Raw genomic sequence first — 14,872 nt, forward strand, 5'->3', positions numbered from 1 at the left:
AAATACAACCAAAATTGCATACGAGTTTTGTGTACAATTGCAAAACAAGACAATGTAAAGATTGAAAAAAATAAACACAGCATTTCCGGGCAACCGTTGCCTTCTGCAATTACACCAGTCCTGAATTACCATGCAACTTACACAAGCAACAGGCAACGCTGCCTCAAAGATGTATTTATGCTATTCCCTGGGATGTAATAAAATCTGATTTATAAAATGCTGTTGTCCAAGTTGCTTTTCCTGCAAAGGCTTGTGGATGTGAAACTCGAGTGCTCGTGCACCATGGCTCACTTCCTCATATTTGCCATCACACTCTTTTCAATGGGTCTGCAAAGAGCATTGGGGTGTGTCTACGCAAAACAGCCGAGTCCGGAGGCTGGGGCTCTCACCTCACTTCACAGAAACGAAACTCAGCAGGCACACAGTTCCCTGCAGCTGAGAAGGTAATGCAAACTGTGTACTGTTTACCCAATCTTAAATATATATGCTGAATGTAGGTTGTTTTATTTCCAAACAACGCCTCACTACTAAAGATAAAAAGGTTTTAAGTTGACATAAACAAAAGACATGATAGGATATTGCTTATTATTTTGTTGCTTTGTTCACATAGCCTTCTTTTCGGTTGGATTTATTTCTTCTCTCTTCATCTTTTTAAGAGAAAGGAATCCAAAAGCACGGGTAGAGTATATTCATATAATTGAATTAAACACCATGACTTTGGCAGAGGGAAATTATTGCATCACAAACAGAGTGACTGCTGTGATCGAATGAGATTCCAGACCAGGGTTTGTAAAGAGAGCAGATCTCTGGAGGGGTTGTCAGAGACTGTGTAATGACCCAAGTGAAACATGATACAAAAAAGCAATGGCTTTGTAAAAATACAATTTAAAATATATTTATCAATATATTTATATTTTTTAGCTCAAATACATGTTGTGGGTAAAGAGTTAATATGTTAATCTGGGTGTTGCCTGCCAATATTAATTGAACTCTTTGCTGTCTTTATGTGATCACTTAAATTGCAGACTGCTGTCATGAAACATCTCCTGGTAGCCTCAGTGCATACCTCTTAAACACACTTCAATAAGGCATCTATATTCAATCCCTTGCCAGGAAAGATGTACACTGGTTAAGGAAAAAAAAAGGACTATTCTGTCTGCAAATGTCTTGCTTTGGAGTAAAGATGTGAAGAAGAAAAAAAAGTGGAACATGTTCCCACACATTAAAGGTCTGTGTGATGTACAGTCTCTTAATGAACAGCACAGCACTTTACCGGACTCAGATCTCAGCAGAAGACAAACACTTTATATAAACACCCATCGCCATTGAATGTTCCTCCACCTCAGGGGAAGATAAACTACAAAGCGATAATTAATTTGATACATGCTCACGACTTGTGTGGACTTATCCGGTCTGACAGAGGCAGTTTGTATTGGTATCATTTTCTTGCCAATTTATTTTTTAATTTTATTTTTTTCCTGTTTCAGACAGGACAGTAGCCAACACCTTCAGAGCCACGCCTCTTCTGCAAACCTGTGACACCATGGTTGCGTTCCCATGATAGAGACTGAGTCCCGTACAAGGCAAAGGAAACTAGGTAAGGGTCACATTAATATCAAACTTTTTCTTCAGATTTGTGGTCTTAGAGGTAAACTATTATCAGAGTAGCTTAAAGCAGTGGTTCTCAAATCTGTACCACCTACCCTGCTGGTTTGTTTCAACTGAGCTCTCAATTACTTAATTGAACACAAAATGTCCTAAATTAGAGCCTTTTATTTATTTTTAACAGTAGGTGTTTTAAGTTAAGTATAACACTGTGGAAATTACATTATTAAAGGAACCAACTTTTTGTCAGTTACACAATTTAAAGAGTCAAATGTAATCAAATTACTTCAAATGAGGGTTCAAGTAAGTAATTGAGAGTTCTTGTTGGAACAAAAAACTAAACAGCAGGGTAGGTGGTACTCCAGGACAGGTTTGAGAACCACTGGCTTAAACCAAATGCTCAATTTTAATTTCCGTTCGTCTTTATCATGTTACAGGGATGGCGTCCCCAACCAACATCTTAACGGAAAGCCTCCTGAAATGCTCCATTTGCTTGGATGTATTTGACAAACCCGTCTCCACATTGTGCGGCCACAACTTCTGCCGGAAGTGCATCCAGCTACACTTGAACTACAACGAGGTGTGCCCTTTGTGCAAGACATTTTTAATACAGAGGTCTGATCTTCGCATTAATACCACGCTGTCCGAGATTGCGGAGAATTTCAAGAAAAGTATTGAGAATTGTACTGACGAATGCTCTGGCGAGCTTGGAAAAGTGGCCTGTGATGTCTGCACTAGTGGGAAGCTCAATGCTGTGAAAACCTGCCTAATGTGCCTGACTTCGTACTGCAAAAAGCACCTGAAACCCCACACTCAGTTCAAAAGGTTCAGGAAACACAAGCTTGTTGATCCTGTGGAGGATCTGGAGGACAGGTTATGCCAGACCCACGAGCGTCCCCTGGAGCTTTTTTGCAGAGATGAGCAGATCTGCATCTGCCTGATGTGTGTCGAGAAGGACCACAACACCCACAAGATTGTGACTGCTGAGACTGAGTGCAAAAATAAAAAGGTAGGAAAACTGCAATAACATTTGATGAATTCCTACACATTGGGAATAAGAATCACTATATTATCCAACGGGCACAATCACATTAACAGGCACGGTCACAATAGATAGGAAAAGCAGATGGATTGAGAGCTGCTGATTATAGTTTGGAGGAGGGGTAGACTGGCAGGGGTAAAAGCAAGATGCTCAAATCTCAGGGGCCTATTTACCTGACCCTTTCCAGTTTCAATTTTGTATAGTAACTCCTGTGTAGCTTTCTAATCAAAAGACATCAGTAGTGGTCCAAGTGTCATCTCTGCTGTAGCTGGACCAGATATGCCACTAGAGGGTGTCATTGATCTTCATATTGCCGATTATTTTTGACTTGCAGAATAATGTTAATTTTCAATGTTGCAAGAAGAAATGCAAAAACTCATTCTGCTTTTGCTCCACAGGAAAAGCTAGGGGACACGAAAGCTGAAATGCAGACGATGATCCGGGACAGACGGAAGAAGGTGGAGGAGATCAAACAGTCAGTGGAGCTCAGCGAAGTGAGACCAGTTGAACAGTCTTTTCAAATCCTGTGGAGTAGGGTAGTGCATGGATCAGTGCTTGGGACAGTTACAGTTAACTGTTCTAAGTTATAGAAATAATGAAGATTGATGCTTTCTTTGGTAGTGAGAAATTATGAGTCTTTTAGCATAAATTAAGGAGAACTGAAGTGGGAGTTAACTTCAGACAAAGAACAATAATCTAATAATCTTTCTCACAGTACAGAGTGAGAGATTACGGAGATTAAAAGGCAAGTTGAGGATTCATTATTCTTGTAAATAACCTTAACTCTGTTTTGTCATGCTCTAGACATCCACCCAGAAAGAAAGCAATGATATTAAGGCAGTATTTCAGGCAGTGATGTGTGCTGCCCAGAAAGCCCAGGATGAGATCATTACACCCATTGAGGAGAAGCAGAGAGAAGTTGGGATGGAGGCTGAGGTGTTCATGAAAAAGCTGGAGGAAGAAATCGCAGAGCTCATGAAGAGAATATCTGCGGTGGAGCAGTTCTCCAGCAACGAGGATCACATTAACTTCTTGCAGGTGACTAGATGACCGGACACCGTGAGCAGTGATGCGGGATCGCACAACAAAGTGTCCTAGAAGGAAGTCTAGTGTCTCGGCTCCGCTGGTTTGAGCGCCGCAGTCCAGAGCTGTTTGTAAAGCAGCCGCTGAGATCCGTCCTGATGAGCAGCAGCGACTGCGGGTTTGAGACAGAAACACTGCGAGCGACTCACCTGACCAGAGAGGACTGTGTGTCTGTTTTATTATTTGTGCTTTACAGGACTGGAAACAGCGAATAAATACACGTTTCTGTTAGAGATACTAGAAGAGCTGGACGTGTAGAGACAACATTATATTCACACAAGCATGTTCCCATAAGAATACGTTTCATGTGCAACAATAATACTAAATAGCGAATATGTATTGATATTATTATCGTCATCATTTGTGCTGGTATATATGTATTTTAAACGCACAGCGTGACTCCCTTCACTTATTACTCTTACTACAGATTTGTAACTGCAAACGATACTATTTGCCGTATTATTTATAATGTACTTATCAGATCCTTAACCAGGGCAAGTTACACTTGAAACACAATACACACGTTTCACATTAATCATCCGGATACAATAGAGCAGCTTTAATTGAACTAAAGTGCGCGTCTCAGTCATGGCGTTTATGGACGCATTTATTAAACCCGTCCTTAATGTTTTAGAGGAAACCCAGATCTGCTGTATGTATTTATTCATTAATTTAATTGTAAATGGACACGTTAATGACTCGTGTTCATTCACACTGACTGTGTCTGGATTGTCCTGCACACATTCACACACACAGCCTGAACACCGGCCAGCTGTCATACTGTTTAATACATTATTATCCTTCAGTTTATTGTCACTAGTCTGTGAATCACAGTGTTTAATGCACTGATATGAACTGTATCAGTCATTGTCTCTGTACTGGATTTCACTCCATGCTGCCAATACAACTGTAATTTCTTCGTGATCGCTCGGCTCTTGAGATTATATTTCCGACACAATGTGTCTGCTGTCCTCCTGTGTCTCAGTCAGACTCACTCCTCTGATAGAGACTCGTGTCCTCAGTGGACGGACGTCACGGCGCGTCCAGCAGCGGCCAGTTAACCGGCTCTGAACCGGCGCGTCCGGACGCTCAGCCAGTGGAAACGGGACGTAACCGTACCTATGATCCGTCACAAGAGACAATGGTCAGCTAATGAGTATTAAAAAGCTGTGAATGGCAATTCAATGAATGTAATGGACCTTTTGTTTAGACACTTTGAAATGCTGTATATTAAACATGTATTAAAAGTATTATTAATTTGTCATTAATAAATGCTATGCAATCCAAGCTTGTTGCCATTTGATTCATGAATATTGAATCATCTTTCCCTCTCCCTTAGAATTTGTCCTCCCTGCAGCCCCCTCCAGACCTGAAGGAACTGGATGACATCACTGTCAACACTGACCTCTGTCTGGGCACTGTGAGGAGGCATGTGTCCAGGATGCTGCAGAGCATTCACAGAGAGCTTGAGGAACTGCCCTCCATTGGTAAGATTCAGAACTACAGCATACTACCTCATATCTGTATCCCTCAAGGTAACAAGAGCTATTCACATGGTTGTCCCATACATATTCAGGCAACAAAATTACATTATGAAGGACGGATTTTATGCTGGTCAAAATCAGAATCAAAAATGATCTTTCTGAGTAATACAGGAGCCAAAACCAGCTATTCCTGAATTTAAGATCTGTAATATTGTGAAGCAGACAAGTAGGACGGATCCCCAAATTGTCACCTTTCATGAAACCATTAGCATCAGGAGTGCGTTGGGTGTTAGATGCTGTGATACCTTCTTCCATAACTTACAATATGAGCAATTATGCTTGAGGGAGCTTATACATAAACAGATTTATATGTAGACCTGGTAGCACATTTTTGATTATCACTATTTTTTCTCCCCCCCACCAGAGCTTAAGAGGATCCAGAAATATTCAGGTACATATTTATGAGATTTTGGTATTGTAATATTATTAAATCTTAACTGACATGCTCATTGTCTCTATTAAATATTCATGTCTGTTGTTCACAGAGGATGTGACGCTGGACCCAAAAACCGCACATCCCAGCCTGGTCATGTCCTGGGACAGGAAACAAGTCAAGGACGGAGACCAGAGACAGGACTGCCCTGATGACCCAGAGCGGTTTGATCATTTCGGGAGTGTGATGGGCAGCGAGGGCTTCACTTCAGGGAGACGCTACTGGGAGGTGGGGGTTGTGGGCAAGACTGGCTGGGATATAGGAGTGGCCAGAGAGTCCATCAGCAGGAAAGGGCAGCTCAAACTCTGCCCCGAGAAAGGCTTCTGGGCCTTGATGTTGTGCAATGGAAGCAGCTACAACGCGCTAACTGACCCCCCGACCCCTCTTCGCCTGGATCCACTGCCCCAGAAGGTGGGGGTGTTTGTGGACTATGAGGAGGGGCAGGTCTCCTTCTACAATGTGGAGGAGAGGTCTCATATCTACACTTTCACTGACACCTTCACAGAGAAACTGTACCCATACTTCAGTCCTCATCTTATCGACGGTGGCAAAAATGTAGACCCACTGATCATCTCTAGCACTGATAGATATAAATAGTAGATGCATAGCATAAATACTCCTTCTGTGGCATAGCAGATTGACAGGTGTGATTAGAGGATCTGCACTGAAAACATGAACCACTGGGAGGCAGCATTCCCTCGGGATAAGACAGTTTGCAGCCAATTCCCCACCTGCTACCACACAGGAACTGCACTATTCAAGGTGTTTCAGATGGGTTATTAAACACAAAGTCCTCACCAATTTGATTATATAATTTTTGTGTGGATCTAAATTGTTGTATTTTTTATTTATTTTAATTTTAATTCCTGGGCCAAAATCAGGTTTTCTACTGGACGGGTTTTTAATTGTACAGGAATTGAACACTTGCTAATAAAGATAAGTTTAAAATTGCTCCAGTGGTCTTTTCAATTAAATTTCAAAGGCTTGGATCTTGGTCAGGTACAGATGTCCTCATGTCAAATCAAATACAAATATTTGGTGAGGTATTTTCAACATATACAGTAAATATACAGATGAAAATATAGCCGATATATTTGAAATATACTAACAAATGGGACAGTTTTGGCATGTATATGAAATGTGTAAGAAAATATTTGATCCATATGGGAAAACACTTTTTCAAAACATAAGAAAGTAAACCTTTACAAAATACAGACTGTCAAGCACCCTGGCAGCTTATCTCAGTGCAGTAAACCAAATACAAAGGTGACCAACGGACACTTAATAGCACCTCATTCTGTTTTTTATTGCTGACTAAAACAAATAAAAGCCAGCAGTAAAAGCACAGCACAGACCGCCATTTTGTCAGGCTCACCTGAACAGTCTCAATAGTGTGCAGCACAGCAGGTTGCCCATTTGTGTGGAAGAACAAAATGGCTGGCGTTATTGGCACAACACTAGCAAATCATTCCAGATAATGAAACACCGTAAAGCATCTGTTGGTCAATCAACTAATTGAAAAGGTACAACACAAGACTGTACACCCCTGCAGCAGTACAAAGCACAGCAATATTAATGGCATGACTAACAAAGCCTTTTAACAAGGAGTAATTGTAAAACACAAACTATTACAGCAGTAAAGTAACACAAAACAAGCATGAGGTACAACACACAACCCATCACAGCAGTATAGATCAACACCACATTTAACATAGTAAGTGCATTAAACCCAGGTCTTACCTGTTGCTGAAGTCTTTGCTGATGGTTGGACGCTGGCACAGTTCAAGTTGGGTAGCAAACGTATCTGCAACATAGCGGAGTATGAAGACATGCCAACGCTATACAGTAATACAGCCAAGTCTGAAGTGCAGTACAGTAACACAAAGCACTGCATCGGTACAGTCACACAGAGCAAGGCTTACATACAACACAGCAACACAAACCATTAGGCCCCCACAGCACGGTAACTGAAAGCACTGCAGCAGTAGTCACACAAATTAAGCATGAGGTACAACACAGTAACAGTAACCAGTACAACAATATACTACAGTAACCCAAACCACCAGTCCAGCATACAAAATGCTGCAGAAGTATACAACCTCCTTATGAGCAATATAGTATGTAAATAAACTCAGTTCTTACTTGTTGCAGAAGTATTTGTAAAATGGTCAAATGCTGGGACAGTAGAGGAAGAAGGGGTTTCTTCCTCAATGGAAGTCATGTTTATGAAATTGTGATAAAAAAAAAGCACCACACATTTTAGTTTTACATACAATGACTATTAATATAATATATAGCCTATGTAGCCTATAATTCAGTTCTGCTGAAATGGGAGTACATTCAGTATAGCGTAGTAACACAGACCATCATGGTCAACACAATTACAACTGGTTACAGCAAGAGAATAAAACAAGCCATTTAATAGTACAACAAAAAACTAAAGTTGTTGCATTTATCAAGTCAGTTGAAGTTAAGGGTCTACTGAGAAAAAGATTCTACATATTACACTATGAAAAGGAAAACCCCTTTGAGTTTTCAATGGTTGGAAAAAATCTTGAAGTTTCATTGGCGAGAATTAATTGCAGAAATATTCTATTGCATCATGTGAACCACTGGGAGGCACCATTCCCTCGGGATAAGACATTTCAAACCAATTTCCCATCTGCTACCACATAAGAACACAATTTGATTATGGTTGTATAAATTGTATTTTATGATACATTTGTTATTTAAAATCAGGTCTAAATCAAGTGGGATTTACAATTAAATGTATCTTACATCTACTTTAGTTTTCTACTGGACAGGTTTTAAATTGTACAGGAAATAAACACTGGATAATTACAAAATGTTAACATTATCCCAGTGGTCTTTTCAATTAAATGTCAAGGTTTGGATCTTGTCAGGTACAGATGTCCTTTTGTTAAATCACAGAGAAAACTATAGGGAGAGGTACTTTCAAATATACTGTAAATATTACAGGCTAAAATGTATTTAAAACAGATCCCATATATTGGAAATATAGGGTACTAACAAACAGTTTGACAAATTAAAAATATGGATCACACATTTTCAAAACATAACAAAGCCATTTATAAAGACACTATTTCGAGCCATTCAACTTGTCAAAGCAGACCCTGCGAGTTGATCTCAGTGTAGTAGGCCTAAGACAAATACAAAGGTGACCAACGGACACAGAACAGCAGCTCAATCAGGTATTTATGGCCGACTAAAATAAACAAAACACAGCAGTAAAAGCACAGCACAGACCGCCATTTTGGCAGGTCAATAGATGTGCAGTGCAGCAAGGTGCTCATTTGAATGGAAAAACAAAATGTCTGCTGTGATTGACACAACACCAGCAAATCATTCCAGGTATTGCCACCCGTCAGTAAATCGACCAATTGAAAAGGTACAACGCATGACTGTACACCCCTGCAGCAGTACAAAGTACAGTAATAAAAATCACATGACTAACAAAGAGGCATTGTAAAACAAACACGTGTGTTACATTTAGCATACAAATGCTGCATCCAAGGCACAAGAAAGCAAACCTTTTAAAATACCCGATGCATTTTAGGCCCTGACAACAACCTGAACCCCAACCCCAGCCCACATCAAACATGTAAGCTGGAACCACACAAATCTACACCTGATTCAGTTAACTCTGAAAAAACACAATCCCAAGCTGAACAAAAGCATAGGATTATGGAGAACTAATTTAGCTTTCATTTAAATGCAAATGTACCTAAATAACAACATAATTTACTCTAAGCATTGCAAATGCAACAGTTAGACCACCTTTAACTGGATCTGCCAACTTTAAAATGTGCCATTGCCACATTGCCTGATATTGCAAAACCATAATAACATATGCATCACATTTACAGAGAGATCTATCCAATGCAATACAATACCATTTATTTCCATCCCTCAGCATACCGCAGTAAATCAAGCCATCAGCACAGCAGCACAAACCATTGATGCAGAATAGTAATAAAATGAAACCTTGCTGTCGTAGAAGTCTTCAACTGTGCTCGAGCCATCCATGACATTGACATAGCAAAGCATCTCCGCAGCACAGCAACACACGCCATGTCCACAGAACAGCACAGTAACACAAAGCACCACAGCAGTGCACCATGATATACACCACACAAACAATCAATCAATCAGAACAGCACAAACTGTGTCATCCATATAGTACCCACAGAGATGCACTCATGTCCAGGTCTTGGGCAGGCTGCTGGACGTGCGTCACACCTCAGACAGTCCTGAAGGGTGGGGCTGTGCTTACCTGAAGGGGAACCCAATGCTCCATGTGATGGAGAGTCTTTTATCAGGGCATTCCATGTTGAAGCTGGAGCTGCCAGAAAATCTCACCACCAGCAGAAATGAAAGGATGGAGCAGATCTCCCAAAAAACAGTCCAGCTCTTTCCTCTCGCAGCGGCTCCAGAACAGTACAGTGTTAAGCCCTCTACGCTAAAAGGCCAGGCCTCCTACCACGGGAAGCTCAACACTGTACTACTTTTACTGAGGGGTTACGTCACTTTGCAATGGGCTCATTATGCACGAATGAGCCCCGTTACACACTGTTGCAGCAGTACAGACCAATAGCACAAATCATTGCTTTACATTAATATATTAAATAAGGGCCTACCATTTCAGACCCTAATAGTAGCCTGGACCACATACCCTAGCCAACATCAAACCTTAAAGCTAGGCCCATAGAAATATACAGATGATTCCATGAACTTGGTTAACTGGGGACTGTGTAACCCTTCAATAATTAAAACTGACAATTGCCAAATATTCTAATTTTGTCACCGCAGCTGCACCCAAGCAGAGTGACATCTGGTGCAGCACAGTAACACAAACCATTGCATCAGTACAACACAGAAACTCTTGCAGCAGCAAAGTAACACATAACAAGCATGATGTACAACACAGTAACCCAAACCAATGTGTCAGCACAACACTGAGCAGTAGAGATCAACACCACTGTTAACAGCACATTAAGTACATTAAACCCAGATCTTACCTGTTGCAGAACAACTCCTTATCCGCAAATCAAAAAGCTCTGAAAATCGAAGGTGTGTGGTTGTCAGTAGAAACAAGGTCGTATTCGTGCAGCGCAGATGTCCGCAGTTCTTCACAGATCTGCAGAATTCCAGTTTCCCCATTGTTCGAGCAGCGCAGATCTTCACAGATCTGTGGAAATCTGTGGTACAAGAACGCAACCCAAGAGTTTTGAGAGTGCGATCATTTCCTCTAAAATAAATACAAATATTTGATTAAAAAGTGTGTTTCATAAAAGCTAGTTATGTTATCTATAATGTTACAGTTATTATCATTAGCTATTATATGCAGACTGATTAAAAATAAAAAAATAATAATGAGTAGCTTGGCTACCGAGCATGGTCGATTCAACTGGTTAGTTCCTAAACTGCAAGTAACCGTTCATTCAGTACTTGAAAGTAAGAAACCTGCAATCTGGCATCTTGCAAGATATTAACTGCAGGAAACTAAACTGAATGGTGCTACAATATGACTGGAACAAATACAATAACTGAAGTGACATCTGAATTGTGAAATAAAATCCATTTGTAAGATTGTTGTGTTTATTTCTTTCTTTGGTTTTGGAGGTACAATACTTATTTTGAATGTAAGTTAGTCTGTGATTCTTATATATATTTACAGTAAAATTTAAATGTAATATACATTTAGGTCAATATGCCAAATGTAATTAGCATGTCTAAAATGTGACTAAAACTAATGCAATTTTAGTTGACTAAAACTAACACAGACTTTAGTCCATTTTAGTCCCGTTTACTAAAATTCAAGAAAAGTGCATGAATAAAATGTGACTATATCTCATATTTATAAACATTTTGGTCTATGACTGAATTAATATTGGTTGTCTGAGTGCTCTGATATTGTTTTCTTTTTTGTTTGAAGTTTTATGTTTTATTGAATGTATATGTCTGAAGTTTTATTGAACATTCACAGCAAAAAAAATATAAATGTGTTTGCATAAGGGGTTCTGCCACAGACCGTGCTGGGGTGTTACCGTAATATACAGTACATATACTGTACTACCTTTCTGAAATGCGAATCCGAATTCCGAAACACATCTGTCCCCAAGGGTTTTGGATAAGGGATTGTGAACCTGTAATTGAAAAATCAAACCCACAATAACACTAATAATCAAAAGAAAAACCCACCAACAAGTCATAATAATAAAATAAATGAGCTGCCAGCACCCCTCGTAACATAAAAATAATAGCCTATGTCTGAAATGACCTCACACACAATGCTAATATAAAACTTTGCTTACTAAAAAATACAGAAATGAAATAACTAAACAGTTTTGGTCACACGCTAAGGTTGGAGATTGAGTGAACAATCGCTACACTACCACTGTTAGCCCAGGCGTAATCACTATAAAAACCCTAGCCAAACGAAACACAGGAATATATAAACAAGGAAATCAATAAAAAGGATCCTAACTAAAATTGGCAATACAAAGATCTAAGACTTTCCCCTGTTGATTTCAGGAGCATAAAGTGCAAAGCCCGCAACACCGAACCTTGGCTTGTCTCCACAGACAGCAACACCACACACCACCACCACAAGGTGAGTATGGTATCGGGCCCTGTGGGATTTGTTCTTCGCATGCCTATTACCTTTAACCCCGATGTTTTTCTCTTTCAGATGCTTTCAAACCACACCACCACAGGTAAGTGCCTCCGCCTGATGCCGCGATCCAGGTACTGTACTGTTTCTGGTTGTGTGTGTCTCTATCTCTCTAGAAGCACACCACTTGGAGGAGGGCAGAACTACAACGTCTGCAGGTCAGGGGCGCAGGTGAAGCAATCAGCTGTGGAATGCGCGTGGATCCAGGGGGGAATGCACTTCTGTCTATGCAACTCGGCAAAAAGAATAAAAAAAAACAAGTGATAATGAAGTGTGAAAGAATCAAAACCACACAACCAATAATTTAATAAAGATCCATAATCAAAAGCAATAAAGAAAACCACACAGTGGTAAAAGTCATAGAAAAGTAATTAGTGAATAATGAAGAAAAACAAAACATAAAGGGATTATAGTCAAGTCACGACACACATAAATAAGCACAGATTTGTCAGCGACACACAATGCTCTGGCTCAGGGCCGTCCCAACGTCCAGGGCCCCTAAAATATGACAAATATAAAACAAACAAAAAAGGGAAGGGTGGGGGGGTAGTTACAGCGGCATGGTGGAGAGAGAGATGGCATCTTTTAAAAGAGCAAACCCGTAGGGTGGAGAAAAGAGGATGAGGACAAGGTAGAAGTATTCTACAGATGTTATTCATTATTTATTTCACCTCACCTGTTGTGTCAGAGAAGGACAGGCTCAATCCTACTCCAGCAAATGGCATAACAATTACAAAACCATTCAGACGGTCACAGATCACTCAGTTTAAGAACAACCTAATGATTAATCCAGTATATTATTTGAGGAGTTCAGATCCAATTATGTAAAATCGTTGTGTATTAGTACACTGTGAACAGAGTTTTCCATCTTGACATTTTGAGCTCTCTATGGGTGTGTGTTGCTTCCACCAAAACATGGATGGTCTTGTTTTGATCAGTAGACTCTGTCTGGTTCCAGAATATGTCATAATTGTCAATATTTTCTGAGATTTTGTATTCCTACAAAAACCCACATTTTTCACATAAGAGAATGCAGCACAACAGTGAAGAGTACACATGGGATTAAAGAGAAGCACACAGATTTGGTGCCCTTTTAAGGGTACCAGAGGGGTTTGTCAGATTAAGGGGTTAAATATTAAACCAAAACGATTCAATTTTTTTATCTCCAATTGCTTTTTGTTCTATGCTATAATTTCAGAGAACACTGAGACATTAAACTGCATACATTTCAATCAAAACTGGAAAAATGTAGGTGTTCTAAACCTTTTGTCTAGTAGTGTAGTTATTTTGCTAAGGAGTTTTTGAAGAGAATGTCAGCGGAACTTTCTCGCTTTTGTAAATTCCAGGTAGTGGGACCTTATCATGTCATAACTTTGTGAGGAATTAACATATCTTCACAAACTATATATAAAGCAATAATCCAGCTCAATCAGACGAAGTAATCTCATTTTTGAAAATGTTGGTGATGTGACTGGTTTGGTGGTGGAGGGTCACATCACTTTGATAACAAATAATTAGCTAGTAGTTAACTACTACAGTTTGCCAGTTGTCAACTAATGATTTTTGATAGTATTGTATGTATTATTTAATTTTGTTTTTTAATGTGCGCTGTGCAATATAGTGCATGTACAATATAGTATTTTTGGTGGGGGTGTTTTTTACCTACACTGTTTCTTAGTTATTGCTTAGTTATTGCTATTATTTCAATGTGCACAGTACACTATTTACATTTGTATTTATTAGTAAATATATATATATATATGTCTTCATCATGTACATGTTAAAGTGCAATAAATGTTCTGTGATTCAGTGACTATTTAATTATTTCTTTGTCTTTTAGTTTTACCTAAACATTTTTGTTGAAATCTCCTAAGGGCCATTAAAAATGAATCAACATCAATACTGGTCAGGAGATCCAAGTGTACACCCCTGGCACTTTAATATTATCCCAAATCTCTTCTCAGTCCACCACCAAACTTTGACTTGAAAGGGTCCAAAGCAGTCCGTGTCTGTAAAGTGAAAAAATGACTTGTTGAAACACAGGCTTGCGGCTGGCAGGTCAGCAATCTTGGGGACAACCAGTCTGGCTTTCCACCTTTGGCATTTTGTTCAAGTGTGCTGGAAGCCATGGATCGCATCCCGTCCTCGCAGGATCCAGAACATGTGGTTGATCTCAGCAAACACCCTCTCATCGATGGCACAGGTGGCTGTCGATGTCTTGGATCAGGAGTTTAGTAAATGGGTGTCTAGGTTCTAAAACGAAGAGGTGCACTGAAGAGTGTTCCATAACTTCGGTGTGATGGAGCTCTATGTACTCATCCAGCTCAGGGGACAGAGTAAGAAAGCGACTGCTTGTGGGGATGGGTATACCTGCCTTCAGGAGACATGGCTCATCTGGGAAGCTGTCTTAATTAACTCTCCTGAAGATGAGGTTCTCTGCTTCTTGATAAACCTTTGCCGTAAGGACCCCA

General features: G+C 39.9%; 1 protein-coding gene across 2 annotated transcripts; it reads left to right on the top strand.

Annotated features, from left to right (window-relative positions):
* The first annotated feature begins 400 nt into the window (after nt 1-400).
* LOC136768716 (E3 ubiquitin-protein ligase TRIM39) lies at nt 401-6,658 on the top strand. 2 transcript variants are annotated; one of them, XM_066723049.1, is made up of 8 exons: nt 401-443; nt 1,488-1,597; nt 2,043-2,614; nt 3,046-3,141; nt 3,452-3,685; nt 5,070-5,217; nt 5,639-5,665; nt 5,760-6,658. In XM_066723049.1, exons 2-8 carry the CDS (start codon nt 1,558-1,560, stop codon nt 6,302-6,304), a joined length of 1,662 nt encoding a protein of 553 aa, XP_066579146.1. In that variant the 5' UTR covers nt 401-443; nt 1,488-1,557; the 3' UTR covers nt 6,305-6,658. The 2 variants fall into 2 exon arrangements, with proteins under 2 accessions (XP_066579146.1, XP_066579147.1); XM_066723050.1 differs by lacking the exon at nt 401-443 and adding an exon at nt 1,030-1,228.
* Nucleotides 6,659-14,872: the final 8,214 nt, after the last annotated feature.

The sequence above is a fragment of the Amia ocellicauda genome, chromosome 14, assembly GCF_036373705.1.
Source record: "Amia ocellicauda isolate fAmiCal2 chromosome 14, fAmiCal2.hap1, whole genome shotgun sequence".
NCBI lineage: Eukaryota > Metazoa > Chordata > Actinopteri > Amiiformes > Amiidae > Amia > Amia ocellicauda.

Coding starts and splice junctions, on each gene's coding strand:
- LOC136768716 (XM_066723049.1), top strand. CDS start 1,558: ATGATAGAGACTGAGTCCCGTACAAGGCAAAGGAAACTAG. Junction 2,615..3,045: donor CTGAGTGCAAAAATAAAAAG/GTAGGAAAACTG, acceptor TTTGCTCCACAG/GAAAAGCTAGGGGACACGAA. Junction 3,686..5,069: donor ATCACATTAACTTCTTGCAG/GTGACTAGATGA, acceptor CCTCTCCCTTAG/AATTTGTCCTCCCTGCAGCC.